Source organism: Antechinus flavipes, chromosome 4 (assembly GCF_016432865.1).
Source record: "Antechinus flavipes isolate AdamAnt ecotype Samford, QLD, Australia chromosome 4, AdamAnt_v2, whole genome shotgun sequence".
In the NCBI taxonomy this organism is placed as follows: Eukaryota; Metazoa; Chordata; class Mammalia; order Dasyuromorphia; family Dasyuridae; genus Antechinus; species Antechinus flavipes.
The window spans coordinates 119,123,418-119,147,653 of NC_067401.1; the positions used below are offsets into that span (position 1 = coordinate 119,123,418).

A 24,236-nucleotide genomic window follows, 5' to 3' on the forward strand; every position below is an offset into this window, starting at 1 on the left:
TCCTAGTCTCTTTGATCGTTTTTTACTACTTTGTAATTATGGGCTGTAATGGGCTGGGACGTTTGAACGTTGCAATAATTACTTTCTACTGTTCTTTACCCCAACCCTTCAAAGAGAAGGGTGGGGATGGTAAGGAAATCTTTAGAAGACTGTGCCTTCCCCCTTGTGTAGTTCTGTCTTAGTATACCTTCATCTATTGCCTAGTCCATACAGCCTAGATGGAATGTCATCTTGAGGGTAATGATAGGAAATGCAGGCAGGACCCAGGAATCCTGTTTATTAGACCTATAAGATGACTCCTCAAACCTGTTTATTCCTGAGTAGTCTAAGGGAAGACAGAAACCTGGGTAGGTTTGGTGCTTGACTGATTCCTTTAATATGCCCTAGAGTCATAATGTTCCTAATGGAATTTCTCATTTTTTCCTAGTTGCTGGTTCTTGATCTATCTATATTACTCCAGACATCCCATTTCCTTAAGGTTGATTAGATCCTTAGACTGATCCAAGCTAAATTTTGGAGTTATAGATTAACTGAAATGAGGGAGATCTGCCAGGAATACCTAAGGAATCTTCTTCCTGGGAAGCTTTTGAAATCTGGAGATTTTCCTTTTTTGCCAAAATAGCTTAGTGTCTGGAGGCAGTGGGCTGAACTAAATTAGCTCTTTTACTCTTAGTGTAGCATTTTGTGACTTTCCAGGCTGTTGACTTTCTGAGCCCTTGTCTTGGGAGAGAGGAATTGGGACAGGCCACGTGCTCCCTGTCTTGGGAGGAATTGAGTGGGTGAGATTAAGAAGATGCTTTCTTTCTTATACTCTTTCTTGTCCTGGAGAGTATTGCCTAGGTATCCCCCTCCCCTTACCCCTAGGCTCCTTTGCCCAGAGGCTGCTGGCACTAAGGGGCCCCCCTTAGGGGAGAGGAAAGCCTGGTGGAGCCTGCCTGGCAAGAGACCTGCCCTGACAGGCTCTTCCTGGGACACAGAGATCAAAGAGCTGGAAGAAAAAAAAAGTGTAAGTAAATTCTAGCCCCATACTCTGCTTCTCTTCCTGCCACCACCCCTTACATTTAGGTTAACTCTTTCTCTGCTGCTAAGGAAACCTCAGACCACATAGCTAGCAGCTCCTGTAAGGCAATTGATCTAAGGAATCCATGGAACTAAGATATCATTGAGATAAAATTATTTGTTCTAGCATATAAACTGACTAGTAGTGATGGAAAGAGCCATCTACTGAAGTGGGAGGAGTTGGGACTTATTACATTCACTCTGGCAATACTCTATAAATTCCTCCTCCTCCCTATATCCCCATCAAAAAAAACTTCCATGTACTGGAGGGTTTAGTTTTATTATTCTTTCTCTTCCTCTTTGTCTTTTTTATGTCAGGAAAATGAGTTTCCTTTCATCATTATCTGGTAGAAATGTCTTTTCATTTGCCTTTCTCCTTGTCTCCTCTAGACTCCTCTAGAGTCTCCTCTAACTGACAAGGGTTAGGGGACAGAGCTAAGAATGTAGACTTCTTTAAGTTATCTTGAATTGAAGCCAAGGAAAGGGCTCACAGGCCTGGCAGAGTTCCAAGGCTAAGCAGTGTATGTGTAAGGGAGACAGGTGAATATGTGGAAGAAGAGAGAGTCTTTTAAGGTGGACTGTTGTAGGATTATAGAAGGGGGAAGGAAAGAGTCTAATAGCAAAGTTGTCCTAGGTTCTCAAAGTACCACTTAAAAAATTAGGACCTGGGCTCTGCTCTTAAGGAGAAGTTGGCCTCTCAAGAGCCCAGATCTCCCAAATCTCATCCCTGGAAAAGACAGAGAAACTGTGAGTTACTCCTGCTTCGGGGACTTGTAATGAGAATGTTCCTTTGAGGAAGCAGTGTTGCTATATAGGGCCTAGATCTTGAGGACTTCTTGTGGGTGAAGTTGCAAAGGACACAAAATCAGGCAAAATACAGTGTGTCCTGCCTTCAAGGAGCTCATAATCTGATTGGGAATGACAACATGCAAACAATTTTTTATAAAGTAAGCTGTTTACAAGAGAAATAGGATATTGAGGGAAAGCACTGGAATTAAGAGGGGTTAGAGAAGGATTCCTGTAAAAGATGGGATTTAAAATTTAATTTCATGAGTTCATATCTGGCCTCAGACACTTACTACCTGTGTGACCCAGGGCAAATCATTTGGCCTTGTTTGTCTCAGTTTCCTCATCTGTAAAATGATCTAGAGAAGGAAATGGCAAACCACTCAGGCTCTTTGCCAAGAAAACACCAAGTGATGTCACAGAGTTAGACATGACTGAAAATGACTGAACTACAATAATGATGGGGAAGTTAATAGGAAGGAAAAAGGAAGAGCATTCAAGATATGGAGGACAGTCAGAGAAAGTGCCTGGAGCCCAGATAATGAAAGAGATCTCCTTTTGGGAATCCTGACTTTATTGCTTATGTCTCTTTTAGGCCCGAATGGCAGGTGAGAGAGGAGCAAGTGCTGTCCTCTTTGACATCACTGAGGACCGTGCAGCTGCTGAACAGGTACTAAGACACCTGTAGGGACTTTAGGAAGATAGAGGGAGGAGAAAGAGATTCATGACCTCTTGAGGGAAGGGGAAGTAGAGACCATGTGTGGCCCTGAACTTGAGGGAGGCCTGAGGAGGGGGTACTAGATGATTGACAGTGTTTTATTTCATTTAGCTGCAGCAGCCTCTGGGACTGAGGTGGCCAGTGGTGTTGATTTGGGACAAGGATGCTGAGAAGTTGATGGAGTTTGTGTATAAGAATCAAAAGGCCCATGTGCGAATCGAGCTGAAGGAGCCCCCAGCTTGGGTGAGAGCCCCATGTTTGTACATCTTCTATCTTTATTTCTAGGAATAGGCTTCTTCTCTGCCTGGATGCATTTGTCAATTGGGTCCTCTTTGAGGAACATATAAGGGTCAGAACTGATGTGTGACTTTCTTGAATGCTATCCCTGATTTTACCTTTTGTATTGATCACTGAAAGATAATAAGACAGCTCAGGAGGCAGGAGCCCTGGCTTCTTGCTGCTGTTGGTTCATTTTGTGATCTACACCCAGTCATTTCCCATCTCTGAGCCTTCATTTTCTACACTTTAAATGGAAATGACTGTGTTTGTAAAGGGTCTTTCAGCTTCAGATAATTATAACTAGAAGTAGTTGAAGCATACAGAGATTAAATGACTTGCTCATGAGGCCATACAATTACTATCAGACCTAGGATTAGAATTTAGGTTTCTTGATTCCCAGTTAGTTTTTTGTTTGTTTGTTTTTTGGTCATGCCATAGTGCAAGTCAACCAGGACTCATTTCATTTGTACTTTACTGTGACTTTTCCAAAGGATCCTTTTTCTTATTCTCCAAAGCTGAATAGTTTCCATCTCATTCCCATTAAGTAAATATCCCTGGAAAGAGAGACACCCACACCCACACCTCTTGCCAATCCAAAGCTAATCAGTTGGAATCAACCAGTGATGAAAATGGGGAGTGATCTTCTTCTGGGTCCCCAAATTGAATGTGTGAATTTTTTGTTATCTCCCCTCTCTCTTCTGCCTCCTATATAGCCAGATTATGACGTGTGGATACTCCTCACTGTAGTGGGCATCATCTTTGTGGTCATCCTTGCTTCTGTGCTGCGGATCCGATGCCGCCCTCGCCATAGGCCGGTGAGATTGGTGGAGAGCAACAAATTTTTGGTGATGGTGGGGAGCAACAAATGTAGAATGAATAGTATTTTCAGTTCAGATTAAACTGCTTTTGTTGTTCATAATCCAATCCTTCACTATTTAAACTTCTCTCATTGAGATCAATCCCTTTGGAGAAGTGAAGATTTGCTGTATGAGCAGTGTGAATGTGTATGGTAAACAGAAACAGATGAAGAGGGATTTAAAAAGAAGTAACTGCAAGTACAATGTGGTGGTGAATTAATAATGGCTTAGGTTTCATTTTGGGGGCTCTTGGGTGGAAAAAGAGCATTAGGTCCTAGAAGCTTTTGGAACTAGATAATGGACTATAGTCCTGGGACTGATGGAGCAGTTAATACCTATGTTTAAGCCCATACTTCTCTTTTCAGGAGCCCTTGCAACAACGAATAGCTTGGGCTATCAGCCAGTTGGCTACTCGAAGGTACAAGACTAACTGCAGACAACTCCAATCCCAGTGGTCTGACTCGGGGAGCAGCTGCAGTTCTGCACCCATCTGTGCAATCTGCTTAGAAGAGTTTACAGATGGGCAGGTGAGGAAGGTGGTCCTAGTTCCCCAACTTGATTTCAGGAAGGACTAGAATTTCATGGGACTCTGTGTAGGGAAAACCTTCATATGATGCATTGGTAGGATTATGTTGACTTTTTCTGTTCTTCATTCCTCTCTCCAAATGGTGGAAGTTGGGGAAGAAGTCCCAAGGTTCTGTGGTTGTCCATTTTCTTACTTTAGGGGGAGGTAGTAGAAAGAAACAGCAAGAAGTTAGGGTGTAAAGGTGAGATGCTGGGTTGGGCTCTTCATATTTTTGTGACTTCATATTCTTTTGGGTCTTGATTCCATTCAGGAGCTACGGGTTATTTCCTGTCACCATGAATTCCACCGTACCTGTGTGGACCCTTGGCTACATCAGCACCAGACCTGCCCACTCTGCATGTTCAATATCATAGGTAGGCTATTTGAACCAAGAAGTTCCCTATAGAAAAGTCTTGTTTTTGGGAAGGTTGACTAGACTTAGAACCCAGGAGGAAAGAGTCCCAGTAGTCAACAAGAGGTGGTAGGATAGATATACTGGGTGGATTTATCAGGAAAGAGACCATCCAAGTTGGAGGAGAAGAAAAAAGAGACAGAATTCAGTGTGTGTGTGTGTGTGTGTGTGTGTGTGTGTGTGTGTGAAAGAAAGAGAGAGAGAGAAGGTAAGTTATAGGAGATGAGGTCCTTATGAGGTCCTTATCCCCCCAAACTGAGAAATTAGTACCAAATCTTGAAGTTCTTCTCTTTTTCTAGAGGGAGATCGATTTTCTCAGTCCTCAAGGCCCTCACGTCCATACCAAGAACCTGGCAGAAGACTCCATCTTATTCGCCAACATCCTGGTCATGCCCATTATCATCTCCCTGCTGCATACTTGCAGGGCATTTCACAGACTCCAATAGCCCAAGTACCTCGACCTGGCCCCTTCTTAGCATCCATGGAGCACGCTTCTTGGTCTCATCGCCCACCCAGAACCTTGCGACTTGGACATGCATGCACTCAGCCTCGCTCAGCGGCTCCTCCGCATCCCCATGCTGCTAGTTGGAGACTGGGCCACCTCAGAGCCTGTTCTGTGCAGCACCCATCAGCTTGCTCAGCTTCTCCACGATGGTCAAGGCCACATGACAGCAGTGGATCAGGGGAGAGCTATCATACAGAGAGAAGTGGCTATCTGGCAGATGGACCAGCCAGTGACTCTAGTTCTGGGCCCTGCCATGGTTCTTCCAGTGACTCAGTGGTCAATTGCACAGACATTAGCCTTCAGGGCATCCATGGCAGCAGCTCTACCTTCCGAAGTTCCCTTAGTGACTTTGACCCCTTGGTATACTGTAGCCCTGAGGGTGAAACCCGGGAGGAGGTGCAGCCCACTATAGGTTATCGGCCCCGCTCTCTGGACTCAGTGGTGCCAAAAGTAGATGTCCAGATGTCCAGTCACATCCACTACCATAAGCACCGGCACCATCATTACAAAAAACGCTTCCAGTGGCATGGCAGGAAAGCTAGCCCAGAAAATGGATTATCCCAGCTCAGGCTTGCAGCTTCCCGGACAGAACCTCTATCAGAGCCACTACCTCTTGTCCAAAAAATCCCCAAATCTATTCCCACATCCCCATCTAGGCAGCTCTCTTATCCAAGGCCTCAGGCCCTCACAGAGTTACACTATGGCCCTGAAGAAAACTCTGGCCCCAGTCCTGCTCACCTTTCTAACCCTTTAGGATTACAGAGATCTGCTGTCTTGACGCGACACCAGCAAAGGAGACGGAGGGGGCTCCCTGAGTCAGTCTCTGTCACCCAACACCAGGATGTTCCTGTGATCCCTAACTTGCAAGCCCTACCCCATCATGATTCTAGCTTAACATACCCCTGGCCTCGAGAAGCCCACCCATTAATCCCTGGACCTTTGGGCCTGGATACAAGGCTGCTATCAGACGCTTCAGGACCCTGTTATTCAAGCTCACAGCCTGTGTGGCTGTGCCTCACACATTGTCACCCACTGAGTCCTTGTCCACCTGAGGAGAGACCCAGTGAATGGAATCCTGGTGTCCCGGATGACAGGCTATGTCCTTACCCACATTGCCAGGCGCTAACAGCCCAGCCCGGTGAGTATGTAGGAAGAATAGGATATGAGACTGAAGATGATCTCTCAACAAATATTAAATGTGTACTATATTTCAGGCAAAGTGCTCTGTATTAGAATTACAAAAGTAAACAAAAAATAATTCTTGCTCTGAAGAAGCTTACATTGTTTTTAGAGGAGATAACATACACACGATATATAACATTATCTTAGAGGAGATAACACACATAAGACAATTTGTACTTTTTTTTTTTAGGGAAGCAACAGTTGGATGGTAGTAGTAGTAGATAGAGATCATTCTTTTTGCATTTGGTTTTTAGTAGTAGTTAAAGTGCTAGACGTGCAATTAGGAAGACTCATCTTTCCTAGTTCAAATCCAGCTTCAGACACTTAGCTCTGTGATGCTAGGCAAATCACTTAGCCCTATTTGCCTCAGTTTCTTTATATGTAAAATGAACCAGAAAAGGATATAACTCTGCCAAGAAAAACTCAAATGGGGTAATGAAGAGTTGAATACAACTGAAAATAAAGTTTTGTTTTTTGGAAGAGATAACATGTAAATACATATGCAAACATATACACATTTTAGAAAAGAGAATACAACTGAGTTCCAACCTGTCTTTCTAGCTTTATATATCATTCCCTGATCCAACTAAACATCCCATTTCTCATTTCTATTCCTTTGTAGCTCTGTTTTCCTTTTCCAAAATGCCCTTATTCCTCAGCTCTGTCTCAAATTCCCTGTTTTCCTTCAAGATTTGGCTCAAGTACCATTTTCACCTGAATGAAACTTCATATTACCCTAATTTTAATGCCCTCTCTCCTAAACTACTTTGTATTAATCTATTTTGTTTATTCTCTTTGTTTATCCTATATATACATTTATATACTTGTCTCTTGTTAGAATGTAAGCTCCTTTACAATTGGAATAATTTCATTCTTTGTTTTTGTATCCCCAGTACAGTGCCTAGCTGCGCACTTGTTGGATTTCTTTTCCTCAAGGTTAAGGAAATAATATGGGCCTATTTATCCCCTCTGTATAGTCTTTATTAGTTAGATCCAACTTGTCCCAAAAGGGACCTCATCCCTCTTCACTATAATCAGATGGCAAAAGATTTGCAAAAACTGTTTTCCCAAATCACTCCCTGATATTTCTCCTCCTAGCTATTTGTCCCAAGTTTAAGTACTTGGACTAAGGCATTAAGCTGTTGACTGATTTAGAGGGTTCCCTCCCACACTCACATAAGGCAACCTAGGAAATGGAAGAATATAATGCTTATTGATTTTTGTTATGCTTGTATGCCGATTTATTTTAGGCACTGGCATGTACTTGTTTTCTTTGCTGTTAATAGGAAAATGAATCTTCCTTTTTTGTTGTTTTTGAGGCCCACCTGAGATTTCCCTTGATTTTCTGTCCACCTTTTTACACATCCCTTTCAGTTTCTGTCTTGATGTTTCCTGGCAAGTCATGGAAAACAAAGTCTAAAACTTTCTTCCAGAGATTTATACCTTTCCCTTTTCTCTGAATACAGGTCCAGAGGAGGAGATTGAAGAGCTGTGTGAACAAGCAGTGTGAGATGGGACAGGCTCCAGCTCAAGGCCTCCAAAAACAATGTGCCCTGGATAACTTGGCACCTAGCCCAGCTCCAAATCCCTGCTTCCCTCCCCCTTGAAGAGAAGAAAGGGACTCAGTGAACACCCTTTCTTTGGCTGTACTGAAACAAGTGTTAGTGGAGGGGAAAAGGATGATGGTGTTGCGAGTACTCTTCCATCTCCCTGGTTTTGTTTCCTACTCTTGGCTCTGAAACGATGGTTTGAGATCCACAGCATAGGCGAGTCACTGCCTAGCAGGACTTCCCAGCTGCTGCTTTGATGAGCTTGGCTCTTTCAGATTAAACCTCCAGAAGACAGATATGTTGAGGGGTAGCTTCTGGGTTATTTATCTACAGCCCACGAAAGACTAGAGATTCCCCACCTTCATTCAGAGCCCTAGAATACACTGTAGTAGTGTGGGTTAGCCAAGTTACAGTTATGCATCCAAATAGACATCTGACCCTTTACCTTTTTGGCTGTAAACCTTCCCTCCCCCAATTAATTTCTGCTCATTGTTTTTATTTGAGAAGGGGTAAAAGAGGAATGATAGGCTTATCCAAGGGACAACTGGGATTGAGAGGATCCTTATACACACATAGTGAATTATCCACCTCTTCCTTTATCTGTGGTATCCACAATTATTAAGTCACTGACTAAGCCCTGGATTTAACATCATGTTCCCTAAATTAATCATTGTCTTTATGGTGGATTCATAGGGTCTTGAGGGGCCTGACAAAGCAGATCCTCAACCTGACCTTTATAATCTTCCACTTCCACCGTTGCAGAAGGGACTCTGGCACTGATCCTAGGCAAGTCACTAAACCACACTTGCCCTGTTTTGTCATCTTTAAAATCTGAGGCAGCAGGCAGGATTTGTCTTCCAGGATCCCTAAGGTTCCTTCCACTTATAAATCATTGACTGTACTTGTAAAGGTGTCTCATGGTAACTATCTTCTGAATTTCCTTGCCCATCCTCTATTCCTATAGGTGGTATAAAAAATCTGGTATAGGGAGAAAACAGCCAATTCATCAAGTGGACAGTGATAAAATAGAGTAAGGGATGACTCCCAGGGAAGAGATCAAACTGGAGCAAAACAGAACACATAGGATCCATGAGGCTACACGACATGAAGGTTCAGCTCTGCAATGTGAATCATAGCACTTGTAGGGAAGGTATGAAAGGAAGAGTAGAGATAGTACAGAAAGTTATGGCTGGGGCACCCTGAGATAATTTAAATCTTGTACCATTCTCCTCAGGCACTACCCCTTTTTGGAATGGGAATGTGGGGGAGGCAGGAATAACTTTGAATGGAAGTTATATGGCTTTTTAAATTGATGGGGAGAAAGAAGCAGCATCTCAGAACCCACATGGTTATTTATATCTGAACCAGACACAAAAAGATGCTTGAATCAGGCACTATGTTGAGAAATGTATTTATTTACTAATATATTTATCCACATAACAGGTCTGATTTTGTGTTTTTGTTTTGTAACGTCATCAGTGTCATCAACAGAAATTGTCTGGGACGGGCTAGGAAGGGGTGTGGCAGTGGAGTTGCTTGCAGGAGTTTATTATGAATCCCCTTTGGATTGAGGGTTCAGTCACAATTTACCTTTGGGCAAATAAAATTAAGTTGCTTTTTGAATTGCGAAATGAATCAGGAGGGGGTTGAAACTTTATGGCGTTTTGAGACATGAGATAATCAGATGTAAGGTCTTTACAAATTTGAGTTATAAATTTCAAGTGGTCTAATTTAGTGTGGTTTTAAGGATAGGGTCTGAATAATTTATGGAGGAAAGGTACAACATCTATGTACGCCCTGGAAAAGTCGAATTTATTTCTTAGTTATTTTACAGCAAGATGTATTTCAACGGATGGGTAGGAGAGTCAGGGGCTATGCTAAAAGCTGGGGCAGAAAGAGATCCCGTCTGCCACAATGTAGCCTAGGGGTGACCGACTGCTATATACATGGGAAGAGTGATCTGAAAACACAAAGGGAGGGTTCTACTTAAGGGAGGATTTTAAGCCGAGACTGGGGAGGACAAATGAGGCCATCTCAAGTCAAGGAGGCAGTAAAAATGCATCAACCTTAGAGATTGGGTTTCCTGGACCAGTAAATTCGCGTAATTAGGTTCAAGAAGACTAGAATGGGAAGGGCCAAGTCATGGAAAGCCAAGTAAAGAATTATTCCTGGAAGAGGCAGCCGCGGAGGTCCCCATAGCCCGAGTGGGGAGGGGACGAGGAGGCGTCCCGTGTCACTGGGGCGATTGGGGTGGATACCTCGACACTTACAGGGTCTGGAGGCTGGACACGTTGGGACTGTCCACAAATAACGGACACGGAAGTAAATGCCAAGTGAGGTGCTGGAGGGTTGAACGCTTCCCACATTGCTCCTCTGTATGCGAGACTTGGGTTTCCTCCCGACAGCCCTGCCAGGAGGTGGCGCTATTGGCATTCTCGGTTCTAGGAGCTAAAACGACGTGAAAACTCCTGTGAGCTCACACTTCGTTTTAGAAGTCCATTGTCCCAGGTCTCAGTCTGAATTTATAAACACATGAGAATCTCACGCGGTTCACGACTTGGAAGTTAAAATCAGTGTAGGCCTCTCTCGGACCTAAACCCCGGGCAGAGGGGAGGAGCTAGCGGGAGACTCGGCGCAAAGAAGGCGGGTTCTATTTCCTGAGGAAGACGAAGCAGCGGCGTCTCCCGCGCGCTCTGTCCCCACGAGATTTCAGACGACCGCCTCAGAAGCCGAACTCGCCCCCGCGCGCCCAACCCAGGCAGGCTGGCGCAGGCCTTGAGCCAGGTGTTAACCTGGCTCCGCCCTCTAAGCGGGAGAGACCATCTCGCGGCAATTTGAGAGGGGAGAAAGAAACGAGCGGAAGTTCCTGTCTGGGGGGCACGCCCTCATCGGAAGTCCTTTGGAGTGGGTCAGGAGAGTACTTCCGGTGCAGTATGAGACCTAAACTGAGAATCGTTTTCGATGGTGGTTGGTGAAGTATTTTTTGGCTCCCAGAGGCAGCGATGGCGTTAGAGACGGTTCCCAAGGATTTGCGACATCTGCGAGCTTGTCTTCTTTGTTCTTTGGTCAAGGTACCGGCTCGGGGTTTAGAGGGTATCTATTGAGGGGATGGGGGCGCGAAGGGAGAGAAGGAACCAGGGGAAGGAGAAACATGTTTCCTTACCCCGACATGAAAAACCTTTCATTAAGTGAGGCAGCATACATGTATCGCCTACTATGTGTCAAGCACCATGCTAAACAACTGGCAATATAAAGGCCACAAACCACCAGTCAATTAGCTCAGTCTCGTAGGGGAGACATTAAGAGGAAAGGCATTGGCGGTAAGGGGGATCGGGAAAGGCGTCTTGCCAAAGGTGAGATTCTGGCCGGGACTTGAAGGATGCCGGGAGGCAGAGATGAGGAAAGGAAGCATTAGGGACAGCCAGTGAAAATACCTAGAGTTTGAATGTCTTGTGTGTCTTGTGTGAGGAATAGCCAAGAGGCCCATATCACTGGGTGGGATGAATAGGAGGGAACGAGGTCATGGAGGACTTGGAATGTACAAAGGGGAATTTTGGTGATAGTCACCGGCATTTATCAAGTAAGGTGTGTGACATTGATAGCTGAAAGGAAGATGGGCTGGAGTATAGGGGGATTCTCAACCACAGTCCAGCCCGAGGTGGTAAGGGTTACCGGTAGTAAACCGTATCTGAAGAAAGAGGAGAGAAGAGAGGTGGAAATCACAGGACTGAACAGCTGATTGGGTGTGGGGAGTTGCCAGCCTCTGAGTGACTGAGAGGATGGTAGTGCCTTCTATAATAGGATAATTAGGAAGAGAAGACTCTTCTTTGGGAAAGATTGACGAGTTGACTTTTGGAGATGAGCCATATATACCTAAAGCAAGGGTCCAATCACTTCTCTTCCCTACTCAAGAAACTTTACACCTACTTCCCTTGAATTCAGATACAAACTTTTCTTTTTGGTATTTCAAACCCTTCACAATTTCACCTTATTGAACCCCGCCCCAAAACATCCCACATGCATTCTCCCTCTCCCTTCTCCTCCCTCCCATCCCCCCCAATACATAGCATTACAGGGAAATACATACTAAGCCTGCCCTTCCTTGGACAGGGAACTTCATCTCCTCCAGCCTTTGCACACAACCAGTCTTGGCCCCTGGGGATGACTGGACCACACTTGTGAACCTGTGTGCTAAAGGAAAGTGAGTTCTTTGAAAGTAGAATATGAGGTCTTTGTTCACTTTATTTTCATATTCCCAGTGCCTAGTAAAGCTAACTTAAACATGTTAGATATTAATAAATATTTGTTAAATTGAATTTAATCAAAGAGTTCAGGTAAACTAATTCATTGGGTGCAAACCACTATCCTGGGGTAGATGCAAAGATTGGATAAAAACATAATTCCTTCTTTCATGGAATTTATAGTCTAGTGGGAGAGACAAAAACACAAAAGGCTATAATTCACAGATTATATGATAAGTGCATTAGGCAAGTATATACAACAGGAACCTAAGTTTTGAAGATAAGGATCAAAAAGTTTTAACAGAGGCTTTGCCAATTGAGTTGTGTTTCAGAAGACAGGTGTGAATTCATTAGGTTAAGATGGAGATTTCAGACTTGGGTACAGGGGCTTGGAACACTTTGGGATATATAGAATGGTCTGGTTTTGTTGTAGTATAGAATGAACCAACAGTGAAAAGTAATATATGGAGACATGAGAAATGGAAGGATAGAAGAGGGGACTAGAATATTGGATTTTATTGTACTTAGAGCTAATAGAGAAACTAGGAAAAGGAATGACAAAGGAGGTTCCAGATGGAGATTGTGGTAGGGGCAAAGAGTGGGTTTAGAAGACGATTAGATTTGTAGAAAGCAGGGGTAGGGGGTAAAATGATATCAATTAAGGAAAGAGTCTGAGTGCCATTTAAGTTGGGCCTGGGGAATGAAGGAACAGGTATTAAAAGCAACATTGAAATTGTGAGTGAGAAAGAATTGGAGAATTGAACCCAGAGCCCATATTGCCTGAGAATAATAGTGGGGGGGGAAAATCTAACTTTTTAGTTGGATCTACTAACTCTGCTTCCTTTTCATATTTTTTAAGACTATAGACCAATTTGAGTATGATGGCTGTGATAATTGTGACTCATACCTACAGATGAAAGGTAACCGAGAGATGGTATATGACTGCACAAGTTCTTCTTTTGATGGGTAAGTAGCTTCAGTGTCATTCTTTCAAATATAGTTTCTTTGCCTTCTCCCATACTTGTCAGCTGATAGTTAAAGTCACTAGGACCCAAGTTTATATTAGTGAAGGAGAGAAGTCATAGATAGTCCCAGAAAGAATCTGAGGTATGACATAGGAAGGGTTGTTGCTTTCTCATTTTTGGTGAAAATGCTCTGTAAAAATGTTCTCCCTTTGGTCTCCTCCCCACTTCCCCCCCCCCCAAAAAAAAAAAAAAATAGAACTGTAATAATTTCATTATGCACCCAGCTGGTATCATTCAAGATTAGGAAATGATAAGTAAGCCTGTCTAGGGCTTGGAGCCAAAGAGCAGAGGACTAAGCTTTCCAGAAGAAGCTTTTTGGTTTCTGTTTGGTTTCCATATAGGACAGGACTCTGGCTAACTATTTATCCAGGATGAAACTACCTCTTCTGGTAGCTGACAAGTCCACTGTTTATCCTTTCGTGTTTATAAATGATACTTATATTCTATACTTCCCTTGTTTGTCATTTCTTTTTCTAGGATTATTTCATCTAAACGATTTCCCTAACTTTTTATCTTAACTCTTTTCACCAGCTTTTTCTTGATCTAGACCAGTCTTTAACTTTTTTTTCCAATAATTGAAAGGAAAATTAAAATCCAGTTAGAGAATAATGAAAATAAAGATGCAATTTTTTTCCCCCATCATATGTGAAAGGTACCCCAGGGATCCTTTAGAGGCTTTGTATTCCAGATAAAAACTCTCGGTCTAAATAGTCCTCATTTAATAACTCGTACCCACCCACCTCACCCTCAACCCTCCCCCCCCAAAAAAAAAAAAAAAAAAAAGGTATTGAACACCTAATAGATTCCTCTAATCTAGGGCACTTTATTTTATAGATGAAGAAAATCAGGCCCAGGGAGATTTAGTGATCTATTCAAGTTCACACATCTAGTGGCAGGGCTCTTGATATCTAATCCAGTTTTCTTTCCTTCTTTCCTTATACAGTATTCTGTACTATAAGTAAGATACTGCTAGGCCTTGTGGGGTACAACTTATGAGTATATCCCACAAGGTCTAGCAGTATCTTATAAGTCCTTCTTCAAGGGGCAAGTATCATATCCAGCTGGAGTCATGAAGAAAGGTTCTGTAGAGAAGATGTCAACAGGGAATTTAGTTTGGGATATATAATGGTGGATTTGAGTGGTGGAAAGAGGAAGCATGTATTTTTATGCTTCCAGAAGCAAGATGATGAATAAAGGTATATTTTAGGGATGCTAAACTGTCCTAGTTGATAGGATTGTAGGGTACTTGTAAAAAAGATGAAGCTGAAGTAAGATGAGCTAAGACTACTAAAGTAGACTGGTGTCAGCTTGTGTAGACTGTCTTGTCTTGTCTGGTTCATTGGGAAATGTTGGAAATATTTAAACAACAGCATGGAGTTGTTAGATGGGTGCATTAGGAAAAATATGGCTGGAATGTGCAAGATGAATAGAAAGAAGAGTGTAGAGGCTAAGCTTTCCAATTTGAATGATTCTGTTGATATATAAGAAAATTAAGAAAAACTGGTTGGGTGGAGGGTATTCCTTCTGAAACTTTAGGCTTAGTAGTCATATTTATTAGCCGTAGCTTGACTACTACCATCCATCTCTAAGAATCAACCATTCCCTAGAGCAAAAAGGTTTTTAGCCTGGGCTTTTATCAAAAAAAATGTTTTGATAACTATATTTGTAATCTATTGTATTTTATTTTATTCATATAAAATTATTATTCTAAGAAGGTTGGGGGGTGTGTGGTCTATTGGCTTCATAGACTGCCAGAGTGTTCCATGATGCGAAAAAAAGAGTAAAAATCACTGCCTCAAAGGATTTTGGGATTAGGAGTTAATATAGTGTTTCTGGTAAGTAGTGACTTGGACAGTTTGAAGTGACCAGCCTCAATCCTCAGGGATTTTCCTTGGATCTTTTTTTTTTTGCCTAGCAAAGAGAAATTCAGGATACCCTTCTCATTTACAGGATCATTGCAATGATGAGTCCGGAAGACAGCTGGGTCTCTAAATGGCAGCGAGTTAGTAAGTATTATCTTGTCTTACTCCTTACAGAAATGTGTATTATAGATCCATATCTTTTTTTTCCTCTACTCCTGTTTACAAAGAAGGGTAAATGGTTCCATTGTTGCTCTTGCCTTCTGGGTTTTGGCAGGAGGACAATGAGGTTAGATTGGGGGAAAGTATAGGAACCATCTTTTCCTTCAGGACAGAATAAACAATCTCTTCTGTTCTAGAGCTCTCTTCATTAGTAACCTGAGCCCTTCTACTGGCCTTCTATATATTCTTACCATCTCCTTTAATCTCATTTAGGTACCTTCAAGCCTGGAGTTTATGCAGTTTCTGTCACTGGCCGTCTGCCTCAAGGTATGCTGTCCCCTTTCTCCCTCAGTCTCATCTCTTGGTGTTCATCAAGCATCCACCTGGATTTGTACTTGTAATTCTCAATAATGACCTTTGATGAGTTTGCCTAGAGCCTGGCGCCCTCTTTGTATCCTCTATTCTCCACCCTAATAGCTGAAATATTCTTGCTTTCTTGTTCTTTCTCCTATATCTTTCTCACAGAACTTTCTCTTATTGTAGGAATTGTTCGGGAACTGAAGAGCCGAGGCGTGGTTTACAAATCCAGAGACACAGCAATAAAGACCTAGTGAGCCCAAGGACGTCCAACCCTCTTTGCTTGAAACTCTATTAGGCTGGTTTTTTTTTTTTTTTGTTTTGTTTTGTTTTGTTTTTTTTTGGGGGGGGGTGGAGTTTGGCCTGGAGAACTGAAAGAATACTACTCATTTTCCTGCCTACTCTCCATTCTTCAGCATTTGAGGGATGCCAAAAACAATAATATGACTGATTTCAAGAACATTGGATTTTGGGTTGTTGAAAGAGGGTTGGATTCATAAGATTTTGGAAATGTCTAGGCAGGATATGCTGTTTATTTCATCCTGAGTGCCAGACTGTTGGATTGTGTGTGGGTCAGAGGATAATAATAAATGTGAACTGTTTCAGTCAGAAAGGACCCTTTCTCAGTTCTTTGGTTCAGACCTCTTTTTATTCAACTGTGAACAGGGCCCACAGTCTTAATTTTGTTAGGATGTTTTCAGAGTTTGTCAGAGCCTTCTAAATGGCTGCTGACTATTTGCATCTTCACATTCCAATATGAGTTTTTTTTGAGGGGTTTTGCTTCATTAGAAACTCTTGCAGTTGTCAATAAAAAGTTAAAAAAGAAACTCTTATAGCCCTGCTTTTCCTACTGATCTATTTATTAGACCATCTTTTTTGGCTTTACACTAAGAATTCCAATAATAGAATTAATCTACTACCTAGGTCTAAAACAGCAGTGAAAGTCTATGATTTAAGATACTTAAAAGATATTGGGAGAAAGGGTTACTGATTGCTGCCTTCCTTTTTTTTTTTTTTTTTAAATAAACACAACTAACATCACCCCCTTTTTTTTTTTTTTGCATATTTTTCCCAGAGGGCCAGGTTCACATTAGTTATTTGTTTGTAAGACCTTGTATAAACCATTTCAATACTTCTAGGCCTCAGTTCTTTATTTGTAAAAATGGTGTAATCTTGATGTTCTTCTCAGCTCTAAAATCATCATCTTATTCCTATTAGTAGTATTAACAAGAAGAGTGTAATACTTCTAGGGACTAGCAGTTTGGTCTAAATAGAATTAAGTCAAGTAGCTTTCCATTTTTATCTGCTATACTTGGGTTTCAGTAATTCAAATTGACAATTCAAAAAAATTCTTAGGAATCATCCTTATTGGAAACTGAATTCCCAGTTCTTACCAACCCTGGCCCTGTCAACTGATTCACCCCCCAATCTTTTCCCCTCCCCCTCCCTTTTCTCAGTTTCCTCAAGCCAGATATGAGGGAAAAAAATTAAAATTAGACAGTTTATAGAATATGATAACTGTTAATATCTAGTATAGAGCTAGGATATTTCCCAAGACCCTATAACTAACTATGTGTGATTAAGGCTACACTATGGTAACCTAGTTTCCCTCCTATTGAAGGGTTCCCATATTAAACAGCTTAATCCAGGCCCATCTGACTTTCCTAGGAAACTATTTCTGTCCACAAGCAGGGTGAGCCAGAAGTTAGGGAATGATTGTTAAATCAGTTTAACTCTTCCCATTTAGAAAAATGATTAGACTTTAGCATTCATTTCCTTTCATCATTTTAGAGCTACACATAGTTTGTTTTAGTACTTATTTTCTTGTAGCTTTAAACCAGTCACTGCCACCTACTGGTCTTATAGCCATCTCATTTTAAGATTGAACAGACTTTTAGCTCCTGGTCATTTGATTTTCTACATGCTGATTTCAACCTCCTGATGCTATCCTATTCCCTTCTCTTAGAATACTTCAGCTAATGTCAACTGTTGTTCAAGTCTTACAATTCAAGGGCCTTGGATTGGTGAAACAATAACTTCCAGAGGCCTTGTCTAGTAAGGGCTCCACAGGTGTGTGCCTTATTGGCCACTTGGGGTTGCTAATGAGTCATTTTGCCTTATGCAGGTAACACTCTGAGAGCTTGATGTGGCAAAAAGACCAGATGTGTTAATTCTCATAATCGGGGAAGACCTTGATCCGGATGGCTCCTGTTCCATAAAGTTCACTAAGAACTGAGAAGATTAGAATCTACTCTAGTAGTTAACTAGTTAACTAAAGTAGTTAAACTTCCGGAGTTAAGAACTCCTTTTTAAAGGCAAAAGAAAACATGTCAAAAAGCTACTATGAATTCAAAGATAAATTCAATGAATTTAATCATATCAGCATCGGTTTTAAAAATGAGTTCTAGAAAGCATATATACACTGCTAGTGGAACTATGAATTTCTGGAAAGCAGTTTAGAATTGTGCCAAGAAAATGACAAAAAAATCCCTATCTTTGACTCACAGATTCAACTGCTGAACATCCTGGAGAGACCAGTGATAAAAAGAAATGCTCTACATATATTCCAAAATATTTCTAGCAGCACCTTTCTGTAGTAACAGAACTGGAAAAACATGCTTATCAATTATGAAATGGTTTAACAAATTGGGATACAAACTGAATATTATACAAAGTGAAGCATTGAGAAATGAGAAAACTGCAAAATGGTTAAAATGTAAATGGAAAAACAACAGAATGCCTGAATGCTGTGAAAAGAAGGAATTGGAAACCCTGCTGCTTCTGTCCTTTGGGACTATGAATGTGAACCCTTCCATATAATGTCAGACTGTTTAAAATGTGTTAGTATTATTGAATTTTTCTCTCTCCTTTTTGGGATGACTCTTTGGAATGAGTTGGGGGGGAAAGGGGTAGTCCCTGTGTGACAGTGTCAATGAACTCTGGGTCTCACTTTCCCCACATGTGGACAGGTCGCTGAGATATAATCCTTTCTGTCTGTAGATCTCTGATCCTTTGGCACTGTGATATATTAGGAAATATAGGTGATGTACAAAGAATATATCAATTTAAAGTTAACATTTTTAAAAGTGAGTTTTAAATGTATAAGACCTTCAATCTATAGTAGGTACCCTTACTTATTAAACTGAGTGAAGCATAATGCTTTATTGTAGTTAAAATCTCAAAATGGCAACATTTGACATGCGTGACTTCTTCAAATAGTCCTCCACTATCTCTTTGTTAAAGAGAGCTAATTCAGTTTCAATTGGTCAAGGATGGACAGAAGCAGCTACACCCAAAGAACACTGGGGAATGAATATAAACTGCTTGCATTTTTGTTTTTTTTCCCCTGGGGTTATTTATACCTTCTGAATCCAATTCTCCCTATGCAACAAGAAAACTGTTCGGTTCTGCACACATATATTGCATCTAGGATATACTGTAACCTATTCAACACGTATAGGACTGCTTGCCATCTGGGGGAGGGGGTGGAGGGAGGGAGGGGAAAAATCGGAACAGAAGTGAGTGCAAGGGATAATGCTGTAAAAAATTACCCTGGCATGGGTTCTATCAATAAAAAGTTATTAAAAACAAAAAAAAAATAGTCCTCCACTCTTTACTGGCACAATTTACTGAATTTAATAATTCTTTCTCTAAAGAGTAGGTAGGTGGCGTAGTGGACAGAGTGCCAGGCCTGAAGTCAGAAAGATAGCTACTTGAATACAAATCTGGCCTCATCAGCTGTGTGACCCCACACAAGTCACTTAAATCCTATTTGCCTCAGTTCCTCATCTATAAAATGAGCTGGAGAAGGAAATGGCAAACCACTTTACTATCTCTGCCAAGAAAACCCCGAAATGGGATCACAGAGAATTGGGCACTACTGAAAACCTCTCCCTCCCTCCTTGAGTTTATGAAGCAAACATAGCTTCCCAGAGCCCATAAATAGCCTCCTAGGATACAGAAATCTGAACTGCAGTCACTCTTCAACTAAGCAAATCTTAAGTATCTACTTGTAAAGCACTATTCCAGGCTCCGGGGATACAATCATGGACAGTTCTTACCTTCAAGAGACTGGAAAACAGCTGATGTTTCAAGACAGTTTCAAAGGACTCATGATGAAAAATAGTACTCACCATGAAAAATAGTACTCACCTTCAGAGATAACTGGTGAATTGAATGCAGCTTGAAGCATACTTTTCAAATTCATTTTTGTTTCAGGTGTTTTTCGTATGTGTTGTTTTGCAACATGGCTGATGTGGAAATGTTTCATATGACTTCACACGTATAATCAATACAATCAATGGCTTGGGAAGGGACAGGAGGGACAAAAAATTTGGAAAAAATGAATATTAAATTTTTTTTACATGTAACAATTTTTTTAAGCCAAAGCTGTGTGAAGGAAATTAAAAGTGATGGAGAGAAACTTCTTCCCACAGAGGTGGGAGCAATTAAAAAACATTTGAGAAGAGCTTACTTGTATGCCAAAGTCTACTAGGACAGGAATTCTTTTCCCACTAGTTTCCAAATTAATAGAAAATAATTTCCATTTCTTTTTTGCTCTAAAAATTTTTTATGTAATCCTGGGTATGTAGGTATATAAAATAAGTATATAAATCAAATACGTACTGATAACTGATTATGGGGGGCCCCCATAATCAGTTACAAAATCCCATATGGGGTTGTGAACTACAGTTAATAAAGTGGGTGCTAGGAGAAAGCTAGGAAGATAGAAAATTTAAATTCTCCCAGATGAACCGATTGTCAACCAATGCTTAGCTAATTGGGCAAAAAGGGTGGGGAGGGATGAGGCAAGTGCTGAATGTCAGTGAACAGCTTTCTCTGGCTTTCTCAAAAACCCCTTGGAAAGCCCCAGCTACAAATACTCTTCTAAGATGTATGTCTGACCCAGAAAATGGAAATAGTTGAGGGGGGGAGTGGGGGTGGAAGGTGGCGGGAAAGGCAAGAGTAGTAGCTCACAGCAGAGCACGGAGGCCTCCCCAAAATAACCACACTCTGGGTTGCTTCAGCCTGGTGCTGCGTCGGGGCTCTAACTGTCAGCCCTGCAGGAAGCGAAAGCCACACAAAGTGAGCACCCTGGGGGGAGGGGAGAAGGGGGGAGACCCCTCTTCCCTATGGGGTCAGTGAACTGCTGCCCTCCCTTGCCTTTTGCCTTCCTCAAAGTTGACCCTGCCAGGGGTGGGAAGGTGGGGGGCTCTGGGCTGCAGGAGCTTTTGCTTTTTGTTCCCCGGCCCCCACTCTGGCCAAGCTGGAGTCTCTGTGCACCCAGAGAGACAAACCACTTCCTCTCTTACCCTCCCCAATGGGGGCCAGGCGCTGCACTGCAGCTCTGAGGTCTGGGTAAAAGGGGATTAGCCCCTGAGACCCCATCCATCACCTCCCCCTGGTCTACAGCAGTTGAACTGGGAGACTGAGTGTAGGAGACTACAGTCTCATGTTTCCGACCTATCTTCAGCTAACCAAATTCTTTCTTTGCTTTCATGGCCATTTTCCCATTGTGAGCGTGGAAGCCGCCTGCGTTTTGCCATAGTCCACAGTTTAATCTCATTACAACCTTTTTTTTCTCATTTTCTACCCACCTAAACCATGAGACTCTTAGATTTGAGGGACCACAGAATTGAAAGCAACCTTATCTTTTTCACTTTATAGATAAAAGAAACGAAGGTACAGAGAAATTAAGCAACCTCTGTGATCATGGAGAGCCCCAATGCTCTCTTTCCATTATACTATAATCTCTCTCTTGCCTGCTCTCTTCCTTTCCCAGCAGCCTTTCTCCCCAATTCACTTTCATGGCCTGTATAGTTTTAGCATTGCTTTGAAAGTTCTCTCCTAGAGCTCTATAGGGTGGGGGAGAGCCACTATCATTCGGTTCTGGCCCACTCAAGGGAGCTCCCACACCGCATGATATAGAATTCTGTCCAGAGGTAGCAACCTGCCATCCCTGGGGAGAGATTTGCAGCTGATGAGCGAGCAAAGGGTTGGCACATGTTGGCCTCTGGAGGCACCAGGAATAAGGTCAAAACATTTCTAGGTCCATGGTCTCAGTGACCAATGGCCACTCTGTTCTTAGGAGAAAAGGATTTTAGCACTCGAGAGATTACAAGGTCCACCTGCCTCATTTATACAGACCAGCAAGCAATTTCCAGGTTGTCTTCCTCTTGACATGATTCCATTTGCCTCTCTCCTTTTAAGGAGCTCTCTAAAGGTCACATGAAGTTGTAGCAAGCACTAGAATTTGGACACAGGCCCTCTGAACGTACGTCTATTCTTCCTGTTGCACGCACACTGACTTTCTCTTACCTAGTCTCCACAGCTGCAACTTCATTGTGTATAAGAAGGCATGATTGATGCTTTATAACAGGCAACTTATTCATAGCTTGGGCTAAAGTCTGATATTCATTAAGTAAAACACAATTCTTTTCCTCTCTCCACATAATAGCATTTTACTTTTTCCAATTACACATGTAAAGATAGTTTTGAATGTTCACTTTTATAAGAATTTAAATTCCAAATTTTTTCTCCTTCCCTCCCTTCCTGCTCCTCCCCTCTCCCCTAGACAACAAGCAATGATATGTTATAAATATATAATCATATTAACCATATTAGTCATGTTGTGAAAGAATCAGAACAAAAGGGAAAACCCATTAAAAAAAAAAGTATATAATGCTTTGATCTCCATTCAGACTTCGCAGTTCTTTCTCTGGTTGTATATAGCATTTTCCATCATGAGACTTTTGGAATTGTATTGTTGAAAAAAACTAAGGCTATGAAAGTCGATCATCACATAATGTTAAACACAATTTTTAAAAAATCTTTTTATTTTCAAAACATATGCATAGTTTTAAACATTTACTCTTGAAAAACCAAATTTTTTTTCTCCCTTCCCTTATCCCCTCCCCTAGATGGCAAATAATCCAATATATTAAACATGTACAATTCTATATATATTTCCACAATTATGTTGCACAATAAAACATAATTCTTGAAGTCATATGATCAAGAGCTAAAAGAGTCTTCAGAAGCCATCTAGTCCACTTGCCTCATTCTAGCCATAAGGAAACTGAGGCTATGGGGAGGTTAATTAATATGCCTCAGGTCACATAGTGTCAGAAGCAAGATTTGAATCAAGGTTCTCTGATACCATAGCAAGTGTTGTTTTTCTTGCCTACGAATCATCCCAAATACTATTGATGTATGGAAAATTCAATTTCAAAGTTTGTCATGAAATGAAAAGGATTTTCATGTTTCAAATTGGAGACAGTATGATCAAAACTTCAAACTTTCTAGATTCTAGATTGAAAACACTCTTCTTAGAATCAGAAGACTTGGACCTCAAAAAGGAGGTCTTAACCTGGAATCTATGAACTTTTTTTTTTGAATATTCATTTAAAAAATTTTGGAGTTTCACATTGTTTCTCTCCCTCCTGCCCCTTCTCCACCCACTAAGAAGGCAAGCAATATGATATTTCATATGGAGTCATACAAAACACATTTCCACATTAGCCATACCGCTGAAAAAAAAAATGAAGCATTGTGTTATTATTTTATACATTAAAAATATGGACTCCCGGGAGTCCCTAGTCTTTACCAGACTGCCAAAGGAGTCCATAACACTCACACACACACACACACACACACACACACAAAAATGAGTTGAGAATCTGTGATTAAGTTTTAAGTTTTGACCTGCACTAGCTGGAGGATACAAGGCAAATTATTTTGTCTTTCTGAAATTTAGTTTTCTCATTGTTAAAATGAACTGTTTTAAACTCTCTATAAGCTTGAAAAGCCTGTATTAATATGAGCTGGTATTATTAATTCGCCTACTAATATGGATATAAAGCAGAAAGCCCTCAAATTAACATTTCACCATGAGCTTGATCAGGCTCACACTGGCCATCTCTTCCTTTACTTTCCATTATGTGATTACCCAGCACCCTCACTTATTTGTTTCTATTTAAAAATTGGCAGAAGACAGTGAACAAAATCAGGACATTTTTGCAGACCACATTTAAGTCCCCATTTAAAGGACTGGAATACTGATTTTCTCTGCACCTGTCTGGTTCCCTGATTGATCAGTCATATTGTGACTGTGAACAATTTCCCTAAGGAGCTGTTTCCTTCTCTTTTCTACATTTTTCCTTCCCCTCTACAGCTTCCCACCTTGAAGGCATTGGACTTGTCTCAATCAGCTCTACATTTCACTGTGGCAGTTACACACACACACACACACACACACACACACACACACACACACCCCTCTCTGTCCACCTCTATCTTCCCTTCCCTCTCTCTTCTTTCTTTTTCCTCCCTCTCCTCCTCTTTTCCCTTCTCTCTTTCTGTCCCACTCCTCCTAGTCTACTTTCCTCCTCTCTTTTTTCTTTCCCTCCTCTCCTTTCCCTTTCTGCCTCTCTTTTCTCCCTCTTCTCCCCATCTCATTTCTTCCCTTCCTCTTCCTTCCCCCCCCCCCCTTTCTCAAAACTAGATTGAAAGCTCCTTGAGAGCAAGGACCATGACTTAGATCATGATATCTGCACCTTCTTTATCAGGTAGCAACTGAGAATGAACTATTCCACATGAATGAGTATTCCAAATGACAAGGGCCCATTCAAACACTGAGAATTTTTGTTCTGACTTTTCTGATAGCAATCTTTTGAAGGC

At 41.6% G+C, this 24,236-nt stretch overlaps 2 protein-coding genes across 5 annotated transcripts in view; both read left to right on the plus strand.

Annotated features, from left to right (window-relative positions):
• HSF5 (heat shock transcription factor 5) overlaps positions 1-9,353 on the plus strand; it is a 127,897-nt gene extending 118,544 nt beyond the window's left edge. For all 4 annotated transcript variants that reach the window (XM_051994173.1, XM_051994176.1, XM_051994175.1 and 1 more), the window contains 7 exons: positions 2,441-2,515; positions 2,675-2,806; positions 3,556-3,657; positions 4,065-4,226; positions 4,536-4,638; positions 4,976-6,319; positions 7,830-9,353. In XM_051994173.1, the coding sequence (XP_051850133.1) occupies positions 2,441-2,515; positions 2,675-2,806; positions 3,556-3,657; positions 4,065-4,226; positions 4,536-4,638; positions 4,976-6,319; positions 7,830-7,873 (1,962 nt within the window). In that variant the 3' untranslated portion in view covers positions 7,874-9,353. The remainder of the gene's footprint in view (positions 1-2,440; positions 2,516-2,674; positions 2,807-3,555; positions 3,658-4,064; positions 4,227-4,535; positions 4,639-4,975; positions 6,320-7,829) is intronic.
• A 1,344-nt stretch (positions 9,354-10,697) lies between these two features.
• On the plus strand, positions 10,698-16,573 carry SUPT4H1 (SPT4 homolog, DSIF elongation factor subunit). The gene is made up of 5 exons (XM_051994180.1): positions 10,698-10,984; positions 13,014-13,120; positions 15,130-15,185; positions 15,474-15,527; positions 15,744-16,573. Exons 1-5 carry the CDS (start codon positions 10,916-10,918, stop codon positions 15,809-15,811), a joined length of 354 nt encoding a protein of 117 aa, XP_051850140.1. The 5' UTR covers positions 10,698-10,915; the 3' UTR covers positions 15,812-16,573.
• Positions 16,574-24,236: the final 7,663 nt, after the last annotated feature.